This window comes from Salmo trutta, chromosome 26 (assembly GCF_901001165.1).
Source record: "Salmo trutta chromosome 26, fSalTru1.1, whole genome shotgun sequence".
NCBI classification, from domain to species: domain Eukaryota; kingdom Metazoa; phylum Chordata; class Actinopteri; order Salmoniformes; family Salmonidae; genus Salmo; species Salmo trutta.
In genome coordinates this window covers 228,722-254,198 of record NC_042982.1, presented here as the reverse complement: position 1 = coordinate 254,198, position 25,477 = coordinate 228,722, and the positions used below count along the sequence as shown (strand labels likewise).

The following is a 25,477-nucleotide window of genomic DNA, read 5'->3' as shown; positions in this document are numbered from 1 at the left end:
TCCTTAGTGGCGTGGTGGTCTAAGGCACTGCATCGCAGTGCTAGCTGTGCCACTAGAGATCCTGGTTCCAGGCTCTGAAGCAGCCGGCCGCAACTGGGAGACCCATGGGGAGGTGCACAATTGGCCCAGCATCATCCCGGTTATTGGAGGGTTTGGCCGGCAGGTGATGTCCTTGTCCAATTGCACTCTAGTGACTCCTGTGGCTGGTTGGGCGCATGCACCCTGACATGGTCGCCAGGTGTACGGTGTGTCCTCCGGGTTAAGGGGACATTGTGTCAAGAAGCAGTCTGTCGTGTTTCGGAGGATGCACGGCTCTCGACCTTTGCCTCTCCCGAGTCCGTACGGGAGTTGCAGTGATGAGACAAGACTGTAACTACCAATTGGATACCACGAAAAAGGGGGAAAAAATTAAAACATGTTATTTTTCGTGGGACAGTCTAGGCTAATATTAGCAGAGTGTATTGCTAGCAGAGGCAATTGCATAGTCGAGCTAGCTAGAGCTAGCATCGTCATAGACGGCAGAAAGGGATTTGAGACGGACGTCGGAGCGGGAAAACAATGTAATGGAATATACAGTGAATAAAGGAAAGGACAAGTTTGAAGAAAAACTTTTGAATTAAAAGCTGCTAAATCAGCGAATTTCAGGATAAAACATCAGTCAGTGAAGTGAATGAAGATCATTTGACTGAAGAAAATATTATTACGGCTGAACAGAACGTTGCCATGGTTGAGGACAATTGAGGTGAGTAACAAACAGGAGCCAATTGAGAAACAATACATGTCTGGAATTGTTAGAAATATTGGACAGTTTGATGAAAGTGTTTAGCAATGGAGCTCATACAGAACGGTTTGAATATTTTGTTCTAGCTAACGGCATTGACCAGGACAAAATTGTGCCAAAAATGTTTTGTGTCATGCGGCCAAGTACATTTAATTTTACTATAAAGCCTGCTACAGCCAGACAGGGCAGGTAACAAGACATATGGGGATATTGTGTCAATACTGAAAGGACTATTTACATTTAAACAAAGAGGCGGATCCTTAAGAGGTTTTAAGCACTGGGTATATGTCAACCTGGCTGCTCTTCTTACGTACATTGTTGGCATGACAAGGACAGTTAGTGAAGATGGCTAAATCACATACAGATCTGGTGACCAGGCAATAGTAATGCAGTAGTAACTATGTAGACATTGAATGTGTCATAGCAGCAGAGGCAGGCACATTCTGGTAAGGGGGCCATTTTGAAGTAGTGTATGTTGTGACTTGACAGGCTATAGGGAACCCATCCAACAACCGTCCAACAACCATCTTACTCACAGGCAGTCCAGTAACCCCAACACGGCCGACATCACCCTGTCAGAGATGAAGAAGAGAAGAGAAAAGAAAAAGAGAAGAAGTCTTAACAACAGAACATACATGGCAATGTGAGGAGGCATTGGAGTGGGTGAGGATGGGCAAATGGGTGTACAAAGCTAAGAGGGTATAGGAGTGAGAGTCAGGTACACAGACAATGACTGTAGGATGATTGATTGTGTGGATGCATAGGGCATTTTAATTTTTATTTTGTATGCAGACATGGGTTGGGCACCTAAAAGGTTTATGACAATCAATCCATCCACCCATCATCCATCAGTAAATCAATCAATAATCAAATAAGATTAATATTTTGCGTAAGAGATACAAGCATGTATGGGTTGGCAAGCATGTACAGGTGGACACACAAATGAAAGAGACTGTATGAAGGGGTGATGGTTGTGAAAGCCCACTTACAGGTATAGCAGAGTACTGGATGAACTGAATGGTGGGGTCCCCTGGCACCCCTTTGATCCCTGGGAAACCGTGCAGTCATCATTAGAAATGTCAAGAACACAATACAGTATATTTGTTCGTTCCACACTGTCTGCATCTGGGTCTTCAATAAAACGTGATACTATTCATTATAATCCACACAATAATTCACATTTCCTGTTGCTGCAGGATTATTTTCTGTAAATGTGTTGACTCTTCAATATTAGTCTGGTCCCCGATCTGTTTGTGGTGCATAGCAAATTCATGTTGGGACATTGGCAAAACATAGGAATTGGCAAGTCAACACAAACTGATCTGGAACCAGGCTACTTCGATATGCCACGTCGCTCAGATTATCTAGCCATCTAGCTACCCTGATCCTTCATGTTCTGGGTTCTCAAGAAATGCAGAGTGATATAGCCTCTCTCTGTGTCCCCTACACCAGCCACATACAGAACAGTTCTGTACTGTACTGTACTCACCGCTCCCCCATCAGGCCCGTCCAGCACATGGATTCAAGGGAAACCAGTGTCCCCTCTGGTCCCGTTACAGCCATGAAGCCCTGGTAGACCAGGTACACCCCCCGGCCCAGGGTGACACTGGAACGCACACACACACGCACACACATTAGGCTATTTATGCACCATTGGTCATTCTCACTATCCAGTGCCTTTTCTTTCCCCAGGAAATATCACTTCTTATACCATGGCGTTGTTGAATAATAGTTTCTGATTGGCTTGAAGGGCATTCTAGAGTGTGCATTATTTCCCTATAATGCACTGTATTTTTGCACGGTTAGAATTCAATGGCTATAGTTCTTACATGTTCTATGTTTGAGCTGCTTTTGAAACCAAAGGTCGAATTGAAAACATTATTGGCACTGTTGAATTTGAATGTCATAATAGCAAGCTAGTACTGATTGTTTTAGTTAGCTAAAGTCTGTTTGCTTGGTTACCAAGGCAACTACTGTTGCTATCTAGTAAACTTGCTAGCTACTTCAGAGGATGTTGAACACATTTCTATCTGCAAATGAACACAATTCTAGCTGTACATTTGTTAAATTATAGCCATGGTATAAAATGTATAATCAACTCGGGGCTCTAGGCATTTTCTGGAAAATAATGCAACACTGTGGCACGTTAGTTTCACTTTGTTAGCGTGTCGTGGAACACACTTCCTACATCGTTCATTATTATCCAGAGAACGCATAGCCCCTCGTTGACTATCCTTTACTTATTCAGTGTAAAATGCGGATTCCAAAAGCCTTTACATATAAGGTTAGGTGTCATTTACCATAAAAACACAAAGATATGGATCTTTACGCATTTTGTTTTCAGTGCATGTTGGCATTTTTGCCATGTCCCCTGGTGTAATTCGTCAAATACTAAAATAAATATAAACTATAAGATAATAAAATATTTATTCATTATTTTAGAGTCCTAAAAAACCTATCTCTCAGCAATATTTTCTTTCTCATGATTATTGTATTTATTATTATTGTATTTATGATGTTCTGTGTGTCCCTGATATCACTTCCCACTCTGTTAGTTGTTAGTAATTATCCTTTAAGAAAACCCCTTCCCACAATGACATCATGTTCAGGTAGTGTAATGAATGGATGCTAATGTCAAAGTGAAGTCAAAACTTGCATATTTGAGTCACATCTGGGATCATTTTAGCATTTCATGACGTTAGTCTGTTTGTCTCACTCATACATTTCCACCCTGTTAGGTCTAAATTACAGAGAACATTTAGGAAATGTCAAAATGTTAAAATACTTTTAATATATAAATGAAATCCTCTTTAAGTGTTTACCATGCTTACCATTATGCTAGCTCAATCGCAATCACCCACAGAGCTATGGCTAATTTAGGCTCCAAATGTTCACCCTGTTAGGTTTCACACTGTTAGAATTATGCAACTAAGATAATCAATTTTTCTGAAAGTCAAACTTGTCCTTTTTATAATATACTAAAGAAATGAAACATATTTTATTTTTATTTCACCTTTATTTAACCACGTAGGCAAGGTGAGAACAAGTTCCCATTTACAACTGCGACCTGGCCAAGATAAAGCAAAGCAGTGTGACACAGACAACAACACAGAGTTACACATGGAGTAAACAAACAAGCCAATAACACAATAAACAAGTCAATGATACAGTAGAAAAAAGAAAGTCTATATACAGTGTGTGCAAAAGGCATGAGGAGGTAGGCAATAAATAGGCTATAGGAGCAAATAATTACAATTTAGCAGATTAACACTGGAGTGATAAATGAGCATATGAAGATGTGCATGTAGAGATACTGGTGTGCAAAAAGAGCAGAAAACTAAATAAAAAAAAACAGTAAGGGGATGAGGTAAGTAGATAGGGTGGGCAATGTACAGATGGGCTATGTACAGCTGCAGCGATTGGTTAGCTGCTCAGATAGCTGATGTTTAAAGTTGGTGAGGGAAATAAAAGTCTCCAACTTCAGCGATTTTTGCAATTCGTTCCAGTCACTGGCAGCAGAGAACTGGAATGAAAGGTGGCCAAATGAGGTGTTGGCTTTCGGGATGATCAGTGAGATATACCTGCTGGAACGTGTGCTACGGGTGAGTGTTGTTATCGTGACCAGTGAACTGAGATAAGGTGGAGCTTTACCAAGCATAGTCTTATAGATGACCTGGAGCCAGTTGGTCTGGTGACGAATATGTAGCGAGGGCCAGCCGACTAGAGCATACAGGTAACAGTTGTGGGTGGTATAAGGTGATTTAGTAACAAAACGGATGGCACTGTGATAGACTGCATCCAGTTTGCTGAGTAGAGTATTGGAAGCTATTTTGTAGATGACATCGCCGAAGTCAAGGATCGGTAGGATAGTCAGTTTTACTAGGGTAAGTTTGGCGACGTGAGTGAAGGAGGCTTTGTTGCGAAATAGAAAGCCGATTCTAGATTTGATTTTGGATTGGAGATGTTTAATATGAGTCTGGAAGGAGAGTTTACAGTCTAGCCAGAAACCTAGGTATTTGTAGTTGTCCACATATTGTAGGTCGGAACCGTCCAGGGTGGTGATGCTAGTCGGGCGGGCGGGTGCGGGCAGCGAACAGTTGAAAAGCATGCATTTGGTTTTACTAGTGTTAAAGAGCAGTTGGAGGCCACGGAAGGAATGTTGTATGGAATTGAAGCTCGTTTGGAGGTTAGTTAGCACAGTGTCCAAGGAAGGGCCAGAAGTATACAGAATGGTGTCGTCTGCGTAGAGGTGGATCAGGGAATCGCCTGCAGCAAGAGCGACATAGTTGATATATACAGAGAAAAGTGTCGGCCCGAGAATTGAACCCTGTGGTACCCCCATAGAGACTGCCAGAGGTCCGGACAACATGCCCTCCGATTTGACACACTGAACTCTGTCTGCAAAGTAGTTGGTGAACCAGGCGAGGCAGTCATTAGAAAAACCAAGGCTATTGAGTCTGCCGATAAGAATACGGTGATTGACAGAGTCGAAAGCCTTGGCCAGGTCGATGAAGACGGCTGCACAGTACTGTCTTTTATCGATGGCGCTTATGATATCATTTAGTACCTTGAGCGTGGCTGAGGTGCACCCGTGACCGGCTCGGAAACCAGATTGCACAGCGGAGAAGGTACGGTGGGATTCGAAATGGTCAGTGATCTGTTTATTAACTTGGCTTACGAAGACTTTGGATAGGCAGGGCAGGATGGAAATAGGTCTGTAACAGTTTGGGTCTAGGGTGTCACCCCCTTTGAAGAGGGGGATGACCGCGGCAGCTTTCCAATCTTTAGGGATCTCGGACGATACGAAAGAGAGGTTGAACAGACTGGTAATAGGGGTTGCAACAATGGCAGCGGATAGTTTTAGAAAGAGAGGGTCCAGATTGTCTAACCCAGCTGATTTGTACGGGTCCAGGTTTTGCAGCTCTTTCAGAACATCTGCTATCTGGATTTGGGTGAAGGAGAAGCTGGGGAGGCTTGGGCGAGTAGCTGCAGGGGGGGCGGAGCTGTTGGCCGGGGTTGGAGTAGCCAGGAGGAAGGCATGGCCAGCCGTTGAGAAATGCTTATTGAAATTTTTGATTATCATGGATTTATCGGTGGTGACCGTGTTACCCAGCCTCAGTGCAGTGGGCAGCTGGGAGGAGGTGCTCTTGTTCTCCATGGCCTTTGCAGTGTCCCAAAACTTTTTGGAGTTAGAGCTACAGGATGCAAATTTCTGCTTGAAAAAGCTAGCCTTTGCTTTCCTGACTGATTGCATGTATTGGTTCCTGACTTCCCTGAACAGTTGCATATCACGGGGACTATTCAATGCTATTGCAGTCCGCCACAGGATGTTTTTGTGCTGGTCAAGGGCAGTCAGGTCTGGAGTGTACCAAGGGTTATATCTGTTCTTAGTTCTGCATTTTTTGGGTCAATTAGAAAGGCCTGCTGGCAGAAGTGTTTTAGGGAGCGTTTGACAGTGATGAGGGGTGTCGTTTGACCGCGGACCCATAGCGGATACAGGCAATGAGGCAGTGATCGCTGAGATCCTGATTGAAAACAGCGGAGGTGTATTTGGAGGGCAAGTTGGTCAGGATAACATCTATGAAGGTGCCCATGTTTACAGATTTGGGGTTGTACCTGGTGGGTTCCTTGATGATTTGTGTGAGAATGAGGGCATCTAGCTTAAATTGTAGGACTGCCGGGGTGTTAAGCATATCCCAGTTTAGGTCACCTAACAGAACGAACTCTGAGGTTAGATGGGGGGCGATCAATTCACAAATGGTGTCCAGGGCACAGCTGGGAGTGGAGAGGGGTTGATAGCAGGCGGCAACAGTGAGAGACTTATTTCTGGAGAGATTAATTTTTAAAATTAGAAGTTCGAACTGTTTGGGTATAGACCTGGAAAGTATGACAGAACTTTGCAGGCTATCTCTGCAGTAGATTGCAACTCCTCCCAATTTGGCAGTTCTATCTTGACGAAAAAGGTTGTAGTTGGGTATGGAAATCTCAGAATTTTTGGTGGCCTTCCTAAGCCAGGATTCAGACATGGCAAGGACATCAGGGTTGGCGGAGTGTGCTAAAGCAGTGAGTATAACAAACTTAGGGAGGAGGCTTCTGATGTTGACATGCATGAAACCAAGGCTTTTTCGATCACAGAAGTCAACAAATGAGGGCGCCTGGGGACATGCAGGGCCTGGATTTACCTCCACATCACCCAAGGAGCAGAGGAGGAGTAGGATGAGGGTACGGCTAAAGGCTATCAAAACTGGTCGCCTAGAGCGTTGGGGACAAAGTATAAAAGGAGCGGATTTCCGGGCGTGGTAGAATAGATTCAGGGCATAATGTGCAGACAGGGGTATGGTGGGGTGCGGGTACAGCGGAGGTAAGCCCAGGCACTGAGTGATGATAAGAGACGTCGTATCTCTGGACATGCTGGTTATAAAGGGTGAGGTCATTGCATGTGTGGGAGGTGGGACAAAGGAGGTAACAGAGGTATGATGAGTGGAACTAGGGGCTCCATTGTAAACTAAAACAATAACTAACCTAAGCAACAGTATACAAGGCATATTGACATTTGAGAGAGACATACAGCGAGGCATAAAGTATTCACAGGTGTTGATTGGGAGAGCTAGCTAGACAACAACGGGTGAGACAACAGCTGATCAGCTAAAACAACAACAACAACAAGTAAAATGGCGATGACTGGACAGAGAGGGTCGGTTAACTACACACACAGCCTGAGTTTGCGGCTGGGGCCGACAGATAAACAAATAATAAACAGAATGGAGTACCGTGATTAATGGACAGTTCACCAGGCATCAGCTATGTAGCCACGTGATCATAGGGTACCAGTCAAAGGTTTGGACACACCTACTCATTCCAGGGTTTTTCTTTATTTTTTACTAATTTCTACATTGTAGAATAATACATATTGAATCATGTAGTAACGAAAAAGGTGCTAAACAAATGAAAATACATTTTAGATTTTAGATTCTTCAAAGTAGCCACCCTTTGCCTTGATGACAGCTTTGCGCACTCTCGGCATTAATGTTAATTATTCTACAATGTTTAAAATTGTAAAAATAAAGACAAAACCCTTGAATGTGTAGGTGTGTCCAAACTTTTGACTGCTACTGTACTTTAGTGCCTTATTGGATGCATACAGGATGCATATTTTGGAATATTTTATACAGACTTCTTTATTTTCACTCTGTCATTTAGGTTAATATTGTTGAGTAACTACAATGTTGTTGATCCATCCTCAGTTCTCCTATGAGAGCCATTAAACTCTGTAACCGTTTTAAAGTCACCATTGGCCTAATTGTGAAATCCTTGAGTAGTTTCCATCCTCTCCGGCAACTGAGTTAGGAAGGATCCCTGTATCTTTGTAGTGAATGGGTGTCTTGATACACCATCCAAAGTGTCATTATTTTACCCATATACCAATATGTGTCCTTCTTTGCAAGGCATTGGAAAACCTCCCTGGTTGTTGTGGTTGAACCTGTGTTTAAAAGGCACTGTTACAATCTTGGGGGTCATTCAAAAAAAATGTTAAACACTATTATTGCACACAGAGTGACTCCATGCAAACTATTATGTAAGCTAACTCCTGAAATGATTTAGGCTTGCCATAACAAAGGAGTTAAATACTTATTGACTCAAGACATTTCATTTTTAATTAAAATCACATCAAAGTCGACTTGTTCTAAAAACACAAGTCGACTTTGATGTGATGGGGTATTATGTGTAGGCCAGTGACACAAAATCTCAATTTAATCCATTTTAAATTCAGCCTGTTACACAACAAAATGTGGAAAAGTCAAGGAGTGTGAAAACTTTCTGAAGGCACTGTATAAGTTATTTGTGATAAAAGACGGTCTCTCTAGTTCTATCCATCTTTGAGTAATTAAATAAAACAAACTGTTACTTTTGTCCCGGTTCTCCCCTACTCCTGACCTAAAGCCTGTGACTTGTCTTAATCATCAATGTGATTTTGTTCCACTGAATCTCCATCTGTATGTTTGGTTAATTCTCTGACTGTGCAAATAAGTGTAGGTGGTACAGCTCATATATTAGTTTGCTCATCTATCATTGATCAGAAACATTTGGCATGCAATAATGTAGTCTAAATGATGTGTAGGCCTATTATTTTGCTCGATCGCGTATACACAACTCCAAAAGCCCGCGGAGGTTGTGAAATATGAACACGAGACTCACATGCTTTTGAAAATATAGATTGCTAATATTTTATATTGGTATCATGATGAAGATACTCTCAATGTAAGATCCTGTGTGCCCGGCGCAGCCATGGAACATATAGGCTGCACAGACCAGTAACATAATTAAACTCAAAATAAGCCATTCTATTCTTTTGAAAATACATTTTAATAGTCTTATAATGTTTCTTAGCACCTGCCTAAAACAAAATAATAATGCATTTCTTTGTGATGGTGTATATTCAACGGATTTATTAAAATAGACTTCCACCCACATCGGCCCATGTCTACTCCCACTCCTAAAATTACCAGCGGCATGTGCAAGGGAAATATAAAAGGCATATCCCGGCAAGAATCTGGTAAAAATCGGACTGTATGAATTGAGCTTTAAAAAACACTGCAACATACCGTAAAGTCTGTCTGTTAAGGGTATTTGCTGAGATTTGAAGACTTGTATTAGCGCCACAAACCAATGCCCAGACTTTAGTTCCGCAGGCTAACACACTCTTGTAGTGCGCAGGAACCATATGGCTCACTACAGACTTTTCTTATAAAACAATTATTGTACTATAATGAGAATGTATTTATTTTTCATGTACTTATGTATTTACTCGGTCACTAGACTGTGTCATCAGACTGTGTGACTCCACACACCTGGAAAATATAATATTATCTCTCTCTCCCCCTCTCTATGTCCATCTTACCTTTTCGCCCAGAGGCAGATAGTTACTTTGAACAACTTTCTGCAGAATGCTATTTCCTCTTTCACATTCCAATAGTTTTTCTATATTTCCTGCATTTCTGCTACTGAAAGCAGTCTTAAAAAAGGGTCATGTTTTGAAACTTCAAAAGTTATCTTCTGTTGAGATAAGTCTACGCCTTAGGCCGTCTGTTTTGTAAAAGCTATATGCCACAATACAAAATGAGTCGAAAAGATAAGCACCACATAGATTTGCTGCGCTTAGGTTTCCCATTAAAATGGGGTTTAAACATACAGCTGGATCTATACAAACTTATTCTGTATTACAAACCATATAGTTTAAGGACTGCAGATAATCTTAGTACCACTAAGTGGTGCTTATGGGTCTCTTTGCCAGTGAATTAGCACAAGTCCTACCAAGGTGGTGAAATATTGTATCTGGGGCAGTAACGAGTACCTAGTCCAGAGTCTCAATACTGAACCTGTAGTCATGACGAGTACAGGTGATATAGAATTTATGCTGCCCAAGAGGTGAGGCTGTGGAGCACGCAGCACACTGACTGTCTGTATCTAGAGTGATCTGAGAACAACGGTGACAAGACTGAGCCTGTGCCCCACCAGATGTCTACTGTAGATAACAGCCACTGTAAAACAAATACACACGACAGGGGGAATGGTTCTCACAGAAAATGTACCACACTCTTACACTGTGAACACAAGCCACCCTCACACCAACACACTAGCCAGGTCATCTTCTTACCACACACACTTACACGCAAACACACACACACACACACACACACACACACACACACACTGACGACCACATCAACACATCCTCGAATTTAAGTATTCTACTTTTTTTCTACATTCTACCAAACCTCCATTTATGATCTATTCATTGGCGAAACCACAGACTCAGTGTTGGTATTTTGACAGATGGTTTGACACAATATTTTCCTGAGAATGCAAATTCTTTACTAGTTTCAGCTGTTGTCTGTGTATTGTAATACTGACTATATTTACATTTACATTTTAGTCATTTAGCAGACGCTCTTATCCAGAGCGACTTACACAGGAACAATTAGATTTAAGTGCATTGCTCAAGGGCACAGACAGATTTTTTATCCAGTCGGCTCAGGGATTCAAACCACCTTTAGGTTACTGGCACAACGCGTCTAACCGCTAGGCTATTTGCTGCTTCCATAACACCCCTCCCTCAACCCACCCCGTCTGTCACGCATATAGGCTATATTTTTCAAGAGCTAAATACGCACTTTAGGATTCTGCTATCCATCTTTAAACTGAATAGAGATCAATCCTTTATTTGTCATATATGGTTATAATGATCAAAGCATTATGTAAAGCCAGTGATGGAGCGATATCGCTCCAGGGTGGTCACAGATACAGTTGAAGTCGGAAGTTTACATACGCCTTAGCCAAATACATTTAATACTCAGTTTTCACAATTCCTGACATTTAATCCTAGTAAAAATTCCCTGTCTTAGGTCAGTTAGGATCACCACTTTATTTTAAGAATGTGAAATGTCAGAATAATAGTAGAGAGAATTATTTATTTCAGCTTTTATTTCTTTCATCACATTCTCAGTTGGTCAGAAGTTTACATACACTCAATTAGTATTTGATAGAATTGCCTATAAATTGTTTACCTTGGGTCAAACGTTTCGGGTAGCCTTCCACAAGCTTCCCACAATAAGTTGGGTGAATTTTGGCCCATTCCTCCTGACAGAGCTGGTGTAACGGAGTCAGGTTTGTATGCCACTTTCCTTGCACACGCTTTTTCAGTTCTGCCCACAAATGTTCAATGGGATTGAGGTCAGGGTTTGTGATGGCCACGCCAATACCTTGACTTTGTTGTCCTTAAGCCATTTCGCCACAACTTTGGAAGCATGCTTGGGGTCATTGTCTATTTGGAAGACCCATTTGCGACCAAGCCTTAACTTCCTGACTGATGTCTTGAGATTTTGCTTCAATATATACACATCATTTTCCTACCTCATGATGCCATCTATTTTGTGAAGTGCACCAGTCCCTACTGCAGCAAAGCACCCCCAAAACATGATGCTGCCACCCCCGTATTTCAAGGATGGGATGGTGTTCTTCGGCTTGCAAGCATCCCCCTGACGATGGTCATTATGGCAAACAGTTCTATTTTTGTTTCATCAGACCAGAGGACATTTCTCCCAAAATAATCTTTCTCCCCATGTGCAGTTGCAAACGGTAGTCGGGCTTTTTTATGGCGGTTTTGGAGCAGTGGCTTCTTCCTTGATGAGCAGACTTTCAGGTTATGTCGATATATGACCTGTTTCCTCCAGCATCTTCACAGGGTCCTTTGCTGTTGTTCTGGGATTCATTTGCACTTTTCGCACCACAGTACGTTCATCTCTAGGAGACAGAACACGTCTCCTTCCTGAGCGGTATGCCGGCTGCGTGGTCCCATGGTGTTTATACTTGCGTACTATTGTTTGTACAGATGAACGTGGTGCCTTCAGGCATTTAAATTGCTCCCAAGGATGAACCAGACTTGTGGAGGTCTACAATTTTTTTTCTGAGGTCTTGGCTGCTTTATTTTGATTTTCCCATGATGTCAAGCAAAGAGACACTGAGTTTGAAGGTAGGCCTTGAAATATTGTCACGTCCTGACCAGCAGATGGAGCTATTGTATTAGTTTTGGGGTCAGGACGTGGCAGTTTTGTATGTGTGAATGTTTGTTGGTGATTGGGACTTCCAATTGAAGGCAGGTGTGTTGAGTTGCCTTTGATTGGAAGTCCTATATAGGTGTGTGTGTGTGTCTTTCTTTGGGGGTGGGTAGTTGTTTTGCACTGCGTTTGTTAGCCTGCAAACTGTTGCTGTCGTGTTATTGTTTTCCTGTGGATGCCTTACTTGAGTCTATTAAAGTATGAGTATTCACATTCTCGCTGCGCCTTGGTCCTCTTCTCTCCAGTACGACATTTTCCGTGACGAGTACGACATTTTCTGTGACAAATATATCCACAGGTACACCTCCAATTGACTCAAATGATGTCAATTAGCCTATCAGAAGTTTCTAAAGCCATGACACCATTTTCTGGAAATTTCCAAGCTGTTTAAAGGCACAGTCAACATAGTGTATGTAAACTTCTGACCCACTGGAATTGTGATATAGTTAATGATAAGTGAAATAATCTGTCTGTAAACAATTTTTGGAAAAATTACTTGTGCCATGCACAAAGTAGATGTCCTAACCGACTTGCCAAAACTATAGTTTGTTAACAAGAAATTTGTGGAGTCGTTGAAAAACGAGTTTTAATGACTCCAACCAAAGTGTATGTAAACTTCCGACTTCAACTGTATACCTTCTCCACTGAGCTTGCTATTAAGTCCAGGGCTTAATCTGTGTCCAGAAACCATCCCTTAACATTCCACCAAGCCTTGCCTGAAGCAATTGCCCAAACCAATTGACTTGACCAACAAACTTTGAAAACAATAAAAACTATTTCAACATTAGTACCAACATCCATAATACGTTAGAGATGCCCCGTACAGTTCTACAGCAAGAGACTGCTTAAAAATGAAGAAAACAAAGCCAACTTGTTGAAAGTGCCACATATGCATGCATACATCCTTGACATCATACATCCTTCATCCCTCATGCATACATCCTGCATGCATACATCCTTCGAGATAAATTAAACTCATGATCCTTGGCATTGCAAGCGCCATGCTTTACCAACTGATTCACACAGGACACCTACTTGTTTATAAAAATAAACTACAGACATCAAACCACTACACAGCAAACAATTTCTGGTTACCACTGCATTCCCAAAATTACATTTACATTTACGTCATTTAGCAGACGCTCTTATCCAGAGCGACTTACAAATTGGTGCATTCACCTTATGATATCCAGTGGAACCACTTTACAATAGTACATCTATATCTTTTTTTGGGGGGGAGGGTGGGGGGTTAGAAGGATTACTTAATCTTATCCCAGGTATTCCTTAAAGAGGTGGGTTTTCAGGTGATGGGATTTGGTGGGTTTTCAGGTGTCTCCGGAAGGTGGTGATTGACTCCGCTGTCCTGACATCGTGAGGGAGGAAAACAAAATGTTAATAGGGATATCTTGAGAAGGTTAAGATGTATCTAAAAGTCCCCCGAACATTTGACAAAGGTTCCCAGGGAGGTTCCCATGACATAGCTTTAACATTTTCTGTTTTTATTTTGTATTTTTCTGTACAAAAACATATTAAATGTGCAAAACTAACATTATTGGAACATTTTCACCAAACATTCTTATAACCGTTATGGTTTGCCCCTCTACAAAAGTTTAGTAAATCATGTTGTCCAAGGACATTTAACATCATTCATGGGATGTTGCCATGCTAAAATTAGCTGGAAACCAAATTGAGTCTCCATTGGAATGTTTATTTATTTTGGGCAGAGGGTAGATCAGCTTCAAAATTGCAGATAGAATTTACAAACTATCAATTTAATTGTTTGCATAATTTCTAATCCCCCTGATTTTATATTTTTTCTCTTTACTTTTTCCCCCCTACCCTACCATCCCTACCCTAATTGGAGTAAACTAACGGACAACAATACTGCTACAGCTTCTTACTGCTATTTTGCTCACATCAACGGTACCTGTAGTTAAATAATTATACATATATTACTAATTTCCTCTTTCTTCAAGTGCTGGATTTTCACCCACAGCTGCCAATCCACCATTCATTCTTAACTCCAACCCTCCGATGTCCACAGATTAACCCATCTTTCCCCAGTATAATGTAATTTTGCCATTTCCTTTTGCAATACATCCCTCCCTTTTACTGTGATGTCTTACGAGGGTCCTGAACCTCCCTATATGTAAAATTTATACCGATATTGCCCTAAAAATAAATACTTTACCCGAAAGTATAATGATATTTGAACCCTGATATTATGACATAACCATTCCTGGACCTAACTCCAAAAGCGAGCCACCGATAGACAATACCAAAAAATATGTTCTATTGATTTTGATTCCTCATGGCAGAGTCTGCACAAGGCTGACTGTTCAATGCCCTATATACTGAGCATTATTTTTGTAGCAATGTATTTTATACACTGCTCAAAAAAATAAAGGGAACACTTAAACAACATAATGTAACTCCAAGTCAATCACACTTCTGTGAAATCAAACTGTCCACTTAGGAAGCAACACTGATTGACAATAAATTGCACATGCTGTTGTGCAAATGGAATAGACAACAGGTGGAAATTATAGGCAATTAGCAAGACACCCCCAATAAAGGAGTGGTTCTGCAGGTGGTGACCACAGACCACTTCTCAGTTCCTATGCATCCTGGCTGATGTTTTGGCCACTTTTGAATGCTGGCGGTGCTTTCACTCTAGCGGTAGTATGAGACGGAGTCTACAACCCACAAAAGTGGCTCAGGTAGTGCAGCTCATCCAGGATGGCACATCAATGCGAGATGTGGCAAGAAGGTTTGCTGTGTCTGTCAGCATAGTGTCCAGAGCATGGAGGCGCTACCAGGAGACAGGCCAGTACATCAGGAGACGTGGAGGAGGCCGTAGGAGGGCAACAACCCAGCAGCAGGACCGCTACCTCCGCCTTTGTGCAAGGAGGAGCAGGAGGAGCACAATGACCTCCAGCAGGCCACAAATGTGCATGTGTCTGCTCAAACGGTCAGAAATAGACTCCATGAGGGTGGTATGAGGGCCCGACGTCCACAGGTGGGGGTTGTGCTTACAGCCCAACACCGTGCAGGACGTTTGGCATTTGCCAGAGAACACCAAGATTGGCAAATTCGCCACTGGCGCCCTGTGCTCTTCACAGATGAAAGCAGGTTCACACTGAGCAAATGTGACAGACGTGACAGAGCCTGGAGACGCTGTGGAGAACATTCTGCTGCCTGCAACATCCTCCAGCATGACCGGTTTGGCGGTGGGTCAGTCATGGTGTTGGGTGGCATTTCTTTGGGGGGCCGCACAGCCCTCCATGTGCTCGCCAGAGGTAGCCTGACTGCCATTAGGTACCAAGATGAGATCCTCAGACCCCTTGTGAGACCATATGCTGGTGCGGTTGGCCCTGGGTTCCTCCTAATGCAAGACAATGCTAGACCTCATGTGGCTGGAGTGTGTCAGCAGTTCCTGCAAGAGGAAGGCATTGATGCTATGGACTGGCCCGCCCGTTCCCCAGACCTGAATCCAATTGAGCACATCTGGGACGTCATGTCTCGCTCCATCCACCAACGCCACATTGCACCACAGACTGTCCAGGAGTTGGCAGATGCTTTAGTCCAGGTCTGGGAGGAGATCCCTCAGGAGACCATCCGCCACCTCATCAGGAGCATGCCCATGCGTTGTAGGGAGGTCGTACAGGCACGTGGAGGCCACACACACTACTGAGCCTCATTTTGACTTGTTTTAAGGACATTACATCAAAGTTGGATCAGCCTGTAGTGTGGTTTTCCATTTTAATTTTGAGTGTGACTCCAAATCCAGACCTCCATGGGTTGATAAATTGGATTTCCATTGATTATTTTTGTGTGATTTTGTTGTCAGCACATTCAACTATGTAAAGAAAAAAGTATTTAATAAGATTATTTCATTCATTCAGATCTAGGATGTGTTATTTTAGTGTTCCCTTTATTTTTTGAGCAGTATATATTAGCTTAAATTGAAACAAATGGATTACATGACATTGCTCTCCTGAAAAGCCACTGAGTGAGCAGACCTTTGATCCAGCCCTGCAGTAACAGGTCTGCTAAAAAAAAGTACCAATTAATCAGGGTCTTCTGTCAGGACCATTGTTAACTGTGTGTTACTGCAGGGCTTGATAAAAGGCCAGCGCACACAGTGGCTCTCAAGGAGTGCAGTTGGTGAACCCTCTTCTAAAGGCATCCAACAGATTTTTGGTAAAGATTTGCAACGGAAAACAGGGTTCTCCAAATGCATCTCTGCATGGTTGCGTCATATTACACATGTTGTGCTGCACATTTTTACAAGTTTTTGCGACTCAACTGTGCAGGACAGCCATTTTGCGAAATAATTGCGTTCTTGAGTTGTATACTTAACTCAACCACATTGTGTTGCAAGATCTTATCCACACTCAATGAAAACTTGAGTCCACAAATACATAATCCAGTGCTGCCCAGCCCTCTTCCTGAAGATCTACTGTCCTGTCGGTTTTCAGTTCAACCCTAATTGAGAACACTGCATTAGCTGCTCACCAAGACGTTACTAGCTGAATCAGGTAGGTTAGGGTTGGACTGAAAACCTACAGGACGGTAGATCTCCAGGAAGTGGTTTAGGCAGCTCTGCTCTAATCCATAGACCCCTCAAACTCAACTCAAATTCAACTCAAACTCAACTCTGGACCGCGAAGCCAGTTCCACTACTTGTTTTAAATGTTTAATTGTTAAATGTTGTTTTTAAATCCGAGTCACATTGAGATTGACTTTATAATTTAAACCAAACCTAACCTATGAGCTTATGTACGGCCCACGCTTGGATTGCGTCCTACCTGACAGGTCGCTCCTACCAGGTGGCGTGGCGAGAATCTGTCTCCGCACCACGTGCTCTCACCACTGGTGTCCCCCAGGGCTCTGTTCTAGGCCCTCTCCTATTCTCGCTATACACCAAGTCACTTGGCTCTGTCATATCCTCACATGGTCTCTCCTATCATTGCTATGCAGACGACACTCAATTAATCTTCTCCTTTCCCCCTTCTGATAACCAGGTGGCGAATCGCATCTCTGCATGTCTGGCAGACATATCAGTGTGGATGACGGATCACCACCTCAAGCTGAACCCGGCAAGACGGAGCTGCTTTTCCTCCCGGGAAGGACTGCCCGTTCCATGATCTCGCCATCACGGTTGACAACTCCATTGTGTCCTCCTCCCAGAGTGCTAAGAACCTTGGCGTGACCCTGGACAACACCCTGTCGTTCTCCACTAACATCAAGGCGGTGACCCGATCCTGTAGGTTCATGCTCTACAACATTCACAGAGTAGGACCCTGCCTCACACAGGAAGCAGCGCAGGTCCTAATCCAGGCACTTGTCATCTCCCGTCTGGATTACTGCAACTCGCTGTTGGCTGGGCTCCCTGCCTGTGCCATTAAACCCCTACAACTCATCCAGAACGCCGCAGCCCGTCTGGTGTTCAACCTTCCCAAGTTCTCTCACGTCACCCCGCTCCTCCGCTCTCTCCACTGGCTTCCAGTTGAAGCTCGCATCCGCTACAAGACCATGGTGCTTGCCTACGGAGCCGTGAGGGGAACGGCACCTCCGTACCTTCAGGCTCTGATCAGTCCCTACACCCAAACGAGGGCACTGCGCTCATCCACCTCTGGCCTGCTGGCCCCCCTACCTCTGAGGAAGCACAGTTCCCGCTCAGCCCAGTCAAAACTGTTCGCTGCTCTGGCACCCCTATGGTGGAACAAGCTCCCTCACGACGCCAGGACAGCGGAGTCAATCACCACCTTCCGGAGACACCTGAAACCCCACCTCTTTAAGGAATACCTGGGATAGGACAAAGTAATCCTTCTAACCCCCCCCCCCCCCCCCCCTAAAAGATTTAGATGCACTATTGTAAAGTGGTTGTTCCACTGGATATCATAAGGTGAATGCACCAATTTGTAAGTCGCTCTGGATAAGAGCGTCTGCTAAATGACTTAAATGTAAATGTAAATATGTATTACTGCACCCCAGTTGAAAGACACATCCCAGTGGCATCCCAAAAAACACCCCAAAAAGTATCTGCACATGCTTTCTGTCCCTAACTAAATAAAAACGAGCAAATCTGGTCTAAACTGAAACTAAACTGAATTTAAAATAAACTAATCGAAATAAAATCTAATATAAAAACACACAACTATATTAACCTTGGTCTGGGAATAGTTTTTCAGCAAATTTGAGCACTTGAGCACTTGTTTTAAGTACACAGTTAAGGGATGGGCCTGGGAAATGTGTGCGTGTGTGAATGTGTGTGTGTATGTTTGTATGTGTGTGTGTGAGTGCGCGTGCGTGTGTGTGCGCAATGGCGCCTCTGTTGGAGCTGGCTGACTCTAAAGGCGTGCAAAATAAATCGGACCATTTCCATTCTACCATATTAAAATTGTCATCACTCTACAACTAAATGTAATCTTAACCGGTAGCCTAAAGCTTTGTAATACACTTGTCGTGAGGCCCTAGACCTGTAGAGGCAATACATTACATCAACATAATTCAACTCTGACATGAATGTATTTTATGTCATTTTATGTCTATAACGCCCCTGCTACACCAAGTAAACCTAGGCTACCTGTATGAGTTAGGCTAACAATAATACGTCTATAGGTGGCTATTCAGGTGACACATTATGTGAAGTAATTTCGGCATGGATGACCCGCCAACTCAGCTATATCGTCAACTCAGATTCGTGTTCGCAATAAAAAATATTTCCCTTACAAATCAGTTATAATACATGCATGCACGATATGCAGCAGACTTTACTCTGAGCTGAGCCCTTATAGCCTAATTCATCATTGCATTTGTATACTTACATCATCTGTGCATACGGGTGTGATGATGCCGCTGAGCACTAGCAACAGGACGCTCCAGAGCAGTGCGGGAAAAGTGAGAAAGTCCGTCATTTCAGTTGGATATCTTTGTAACTGTAAAAGCAATGCAGCAGCCCTCTTGAATAAATGTGTTTTAAAAATAAGAAGAAATAGCCTACTGCTCGCTGTCACTGCGACGGATTTCTGGACTTTGATAGGTGATGGTGTAGATCACTATCCTTAGCTATAGCGCGTGGTAAAGATAACCCTCAAGAAAGACAGTGCTTTTACCTTCGAGCCCCCATTCACACCTGTGACAGCTAAGAATTTTAAGGCTAAACAATACACCCAAGTCATAGGCTACAAAATGTAACTGCTGAGTTATAATAAGAACGAGTGGGACATACAATCGTCGAAACATATTGTATATGTTGGAAAAGTGAGTACGGTCAAGTGCTGGTTTAAGAACGAGCGGTGTACACTTAAATACCGTAATACTTTGTGACTAGGCTGTCATTTTTATGTTTCGTTTTTAATTAATAAGGATACATGGTGATATGTTCTATATAGTATTATATAAATTTTTCTAGGTAGGTCTATAAATCCATTTGATAATATAAAAATAAAACGGATAAATGTATGTCAAATATAGTTGCGCTCTTTAGGTTAGTTACGGTAAGAGGTTCGGAGTGGAAGCGGTAGCCTCAATACTTACTAGCGGTTGTTGAGGTCTCTGTGTTTCTGTTAAGTTTAAGACTTGTACTTCGTTCAACTTTTTGTTGTCTTATTTTCTTCAATGATATGAAGCTAAATGGCACAACGATTCTGAAATAGCTGGGCTCTTTTTGCGTGACACTATTTAGGGATTAAGGTGATGGTTTTTCGATTTAAGGAACAAGTGTATGCGAAAGTATTGTCACAGTGGGACTTGAACTTGCACGACATTTCGTCAACGGAGTCCGACACAGTGTATCAAGACTGGGGTAAGCGTTTTTTATTGCATAGCAACACCTATTGCCTACAAAAAAACTCTGCTTTAGATTGGGACGATTCTCTCACCCTATCTAGGATATGACGGGTAGACCTAATCATAAAATTGCTCCATAGCGCCAATGCCTATTATACAACGGTTTCATTCGTATCCATATCTTCACGAGGCGCTCAATTTTATTGTAGGTTAATTGAATTCGCAGGATTACTACCTAGACACATTTGAACCAATTTGATCTTAGTGGGAATAGACTCAGACTATGCATTTCAAAGTATGTTTTACTTGAATAATTTAGGCTACACACATTTTATTCGGTAATAGATTTCTTAATGTTTCAAATGTATCTGGACTAGTAGCCTATTCGCACAGTTGTGCTTGGGGACCTATTTTGTCAAAGCAATTCAGTATGTATGTATCACAAAATCAGCACAGTGTCCCCGCAATACTGTACACAATCCCCCTCAGGCTTATCTTGAATACAGTTACAGTGGTGCACGATTGCAGTGAGAGCTGTGTAACATCACTAATAATAAGAGGTCATAATGATGATGATGATTATCATCATCATCATCATATCATAATTGGTTGCGGGTTTTGAGGTTTAGCCTAGAGAAAATTGGGCACAAGCAGTAATATTTTTGTTGTTGAAAACCTCAGCATGTGATCAAATAACCTGGCTTTCTTTTTGATGTTTGAAAATATTCATACATTATAATGATAAACCCTTTATCTCAGGCTGCCTGCCTATGAACCAGCTTTTCGTGCAATAAGAACTGATCCGCAAAGTCCATCTTGTTCACAGTTCATCAGGTCACAGACATTTGTTATGACAATGTTGTGTGTGTGTGTGTGTGTGTGTGTGTGTGTGTGTGTGTGTGTGTGTGTGTGTGTGTGTGTGTGTGTGTGTGTGTGTGTGTGTGTGTGTGTGTGTGTGTGTGTGCGTGCGTGCATGCGTGCGTGCATGTGCCTATCTATCCATCCACTCTCTACTCATTCATTTATTTATAATTTTTTTATTCGTTAATGCATCTTTAACTGTGCCAATTAAGGAGATACATTTTATCCATTTAACAAATTTATGATTTTATAAATTCAGGAATGAAAATTACATTTGATTTATGAATTGACAAAGTTTCAATGGAATTGAACCCAACATTTTTACTGTACATCAATTTACTCTATCTGCCTTCATATCTGAAAGTATTCTGACTCTTATCATTGTTTGTCTATCTCATAGGAGAGGTCGAGAGGCAGAGTCTCATCGTTGGTGTTGAAGCAATCAGAGGCAAGGCAAAGGTCAAGGGCTTGTCTGGAAGCGGGACGCGCCCTAAGTGGCGGAGATGACGGTCTCTACCTGCTGCACCACCTGGACCAAACTCCCTCTCTGGTCAGATTACCAACTCACATCTTCTCATGATCCCATTGTCAAATTTTCTCTAATTTCCTTCTGTTCCAAAATTCTCCAACTCTGCTTGGCCAAAACAACCCATAGCCTCTTACCAGCATGGTGGCTTGTGGCACTTTAAATCGGAGGACAGGCAATAGTCATGGCTGAATGGTATCAAACACATTCACATTCCATTCACTCAGTTCTAGCCATTATTAGGAGCGTTCTTCGCCTCACCATCCTCCTCTGCCCCTTCTCCCAACTAGTGCCTTCCACTTTTGGTGTTTGCAGATCTGAAGGAATCAGACAGGTGTAGGAATATGGAGGAAGCTCTCCTGAATCTGTTGGAGGACTAGGTGAAGGAAACATTTTGGATGTACGCCTATTAATTTCCATCAGATTAGAGCCCACCTTTCACAGTACTGCTCTACGAGGGTTAGGCTCTAATTCACCTCTCCCCCCACCTCCCCGGAAAAACCCTCCCCTAACCCAGACAACGCTGGGCCAATTGTGTGCCGCCCTATGGGACTCCTGATGACGGCCGGTTGTGACACAGCCTGGGAACAAACCTGTTGTGACGACTCTAGCACTGCGATGCGCCACTCAGGAGGCCCAACCTACATTTTTTTAAATGTTATTTTATTATTATTTCAAAATGGTCTAAGAACAACATTGCCAGGGCAATTCAAGCATAGCCAATATGCAGTGACAACGTATTGGGCCTATAGCCTACTGCACAAACCTACTTGCTACTGAACTGTTTTTAATTGGTTAATGTTGCATAGGCTTAATCATGTTTAAAAAAAAATCTGAGCAGTAGATCTTGGATTGCATTTTGACTGAGAAAGTGATCATTACTCAGAAAAGTTTGGTGACCACTGCTCTATAGCTCAGATCACCGTGTCTGCACAGTTTCCTCGCACCATAGACTGTAAAAAGAAGCCTCGAACACACAATAAAGTTAATAATGTGAGATTTCAAAACTTTTAAAACCATGACCACGTGCTTCTACACCTGCATTGCTTGCTGTTTGGGGTTTTAGGCTGGGTTTCTGTACAGCACTTTGAAATATCGGAGGGCCTACTGTCTGGACCTCTGGCAGTCTCTATGGGGGTACCACAGGGTTCAATTCTTGGGCCAACTCTTTTCTCTGTATACATAAATGATGTCGCTCTTGCTGCTGGTGAATCTCTGATCCACCTCTACGCAGACGACACCATTCTGTATACTTCTGGCCCTTCTTTGGACACTGTGTTAACAACCCTCCAGATGAGCTTCAATGCCATTCAACTCTCCTTCCGTGGTCTCCAACTGCTCCTAAACACAAGTAAAACTAAATGCATGCTCTTCAACCGATCGCTGCCTGCACCTGCCCGCCCATCCAGCATAACTTCTCTGGACGGTTCTAACTTAGAATTTGTGGACAACTACAAATACCTAGGTGTCTGGTTAGACTGTAAACTCTCCTTCCAGACTCACATCAATCATCTCCAATCCAAAGTGAAATCTAGAATTGGCTTCCTATTTCGCAACAAAGCATCCTTCACTCATGCTGCCAAACATACCCTCGTAAAACTGACCATCCTACCAATCCTCGACTTCGGCGATGTCATTTACAAAATAGCCTCCAATACCCTACTCAACAAGCTGGATGCAGTCTATCACAGTGCCATCCGTTTTGTCACCAAAGCCCCATATACAACCCACCACTGCGACCTGTATGCTCTCGTTGGCTGGCCTTCACTTCATAATCGTCGCCAAACACATTGGCTCCAGGTCATCTACAAGACCCTGCTAGGTAAAGTCCCCCCTTATCTCCGCTCACTGGTCACCATAGCAGCACCCACCTGTAGCACGCGCTCCAGCAGGTATATCTCTCTGGTCACCCCTAAAGCCAACTCCTCCTTTGGTCGTCTCTCCTTCCAGTTCTCAGCTGCCAATGACTGGAACGAACTACAAAAATCTCTAAAACTGGAAACACTTATCTCCCTCACTAGCTTTAAGCACCAGCTGTCAGAGCAGCTCACAGATCTCTGCACCTGTACATAGCCCATCTTTAATTGAGCCCAAACTACTACCTTTTCCCCTACTGTATTTATTTATTTTATTTATTTTGCTCCTTTGCACCATATTATTTATATTTTAACTTTTAACTTTCTTCAAACTACAAATCTACCATTCCAGTGTTTTTCTTGCCATACTTTATTTACTTTGCCACCATGGCATTTTTTTGCCTTTACCTCCATTATCTCACATCATTTGCTCACATTGTATATAGTCTTATTTTTTTCTACTGCATCATTGATTGTATGTTGTTTTACTCCATGTGTAACTCTGTGTTTTTGTATGTTGTCGAACTGCTTTGCTTTATCTTGGCCAGGTCGCAATTGTAAATGAGAACTTGTTCTCAACTTGCCTACCTGGTTAAATAAAGGTGAAATAAAATTTTTTTTAAAATATCAGCTGATGTAAGAAGGGCTATATAAATAAGTTTGATGACTAGAGAGAGACTCAACAAATACAGCAAATAGTTGCTGTTTTTATGAGTAAGTTCATGTTTAAGTTGTTAATCAGTACTGTCAATACTTTATTCAACAGTTTTATGAGCCATAAAATGTGTGTTCTCACTACTTCCACTCACGCTACAACCAGCAAAATGTATGTTGTTATTATTTGCGGCTCATGTCATTTTTAATATAGAAGAATAGTTCAACATTAATTGGTGCATGAGTCAGAAATAATGCACTGCGACTTAAGTTTCACCTTCAGCTGGAAGACTGTGTCTCCTTTTCTCAGCGGAGGGAGAGAGAGGAGGGACAGTGAGAGGCAGCTCACCACTGCTCCCTCAATCAGTCAATCAATCAAATGTACTTATAAAGCCCTTTTTACATCAGCAGATGTCACAAAGTGCTATACAGAAACCCAGCCTAAAACCCCAAACAGCAAGCAATGCAGATGTAGAAGCACGGTGGCTAGGAAAAACTCCCTAGAAAGGCAGGAACCTAGGAAGAATCCTAGAGAGGAACCAGGCTTTGAGAGGTGGCCAGTCCTCTTCTGGCTGTGCTGGGAGTAGATGATGGTCAGTCTCTTCCCTCAGACTGACCATCAGATGCAGATACTGATAAAACAGGCTTCTGGCAAACATTTGTGGCAAACCTTTGGCCAATTTGTCTCAGATTTGCGGCAAAATCATATTTTCACATGCAAATTAGTTTGGTGGCACTGGGTCAATATTGGCCAAACACAGCATTGGGTTAATTCAACCCTGTGGGTTTGGGTTGTGTTTCTAACCCTGCACCTTGAGTTGAGCAAATTATACTATATTGGTGGGTTAAAACAACCCGGTGTGTTGTTGGGTTGTGACATAAACCCAGCACATTGGGTTGGTGGATTGACCCAGCAGCTGGGAATTTTATATGTAATCCATGGGTAATTTTCATTGCAATCCTAATTTCAATTTTGCTTATATATTTTTGCCTTCCCTATCTTCCCACCCCCTCCCTTTCCTACACAATCAAAATACAATGTTGAACTTCTAATAATTAATTTGCATTGCCTGTATTTCAGAACATACATCATGCCAGAGAATTATATAAATGTTTTAAATAGCACATTGAAACAAAGCCCTATTGTATAAGTATGTGTTATTTCATAAGATAATAATCAATCCTATATTATTATGAAATATATATTATGAAATCTTAAAATTGATTTATATTATTTCATGAACCAAACAGTCCTAACATCAGACTAAAGCCTCAGCTGAACTTGATGTGCACACTCAGATTACAATCTGATAAAAACAAAGCCTGTGTGCATGACACAATCTCAAGTGGTACACTTTTAACACAGATCTGTCAGACAGTGCTAGAG

The 25,477-nt window shown here is 42.4% G+C and overlaps 2 protein-coding genes across 8 annotated transcripts in view; one reads left to right on the top strand and one right to left on the bottom strand.

The window, feature by feature from the left end:
• Positions 1 to 19,490, bottom strand: part of LOC115162844 (collagen alpha-3(IV) chain-like) — a 35,424-nt gene extending 15,934 nt beyond the window's left edge. Inside the window, exons 1-4 of one of the 3 annotated variants that reach the window (XR_003869653.1) lie at positions 19,230 to 19,490; positions 2,271 to 2,387; positions 1,771 to 1,829; positions 1,318 to 1,353 (exon numbers count right to left, since the gene is read on the bottom strand). Coding sequence is in view for 2 of the 3 variants with exons in the window: in XM_029714266.1 (XP_029570126.1) it covers positions 1,318 to 1,353; positions 1,771 to 1,829; positions 19,230 to 19,319 (185 nt within the window). In the remaining variant the exon portion in view is untranslated. The remainder of the gene's footprint in view (positions 1 to 1,317; positions 1,354 to 1,770; positions 1,830 to 2,270; positions 2,388 to 19,229) is intronic. The other 2 variants (XM_029714266.1, XM_029714264.1) reach the window with 2 other exon arrangements.
• Positions 19,491 to 19,532: 42 nt separating this feature from the next.
• The window catches only part of col4a4 (collagen, type IV, alpha 4), a 192,101-nt gene continuing 186,156 nt past the window's right edge, over positions 19,533 to 25,477 (top strand). For 3 of the 5 annotated variants that reach the window (XM_029714262.1, XM_029714263.1, XM_029714259.1), the window contains exons 1-2: positions 19,890 to 20,209; positions 21,455 to 21,604. In XM_029714262.1, coding sequence (XP_029570122.1) covers positions 21,558 to 21,604 — 47 coding nt within the window. In that variant the 5' untranslated portion in view covers positions 19,890 to 20,209; positions 21,455 to 21,557. Of the gene's footprint in view, positions 19,666 to 19,889; positions 20,210 to 21,454; positions 21,605 to 25,477 lie in introns of those variants that run through there. The other 2 variants (XM_029714260.1, XM_029714261.1) reach the window with 2 other exon arrangements.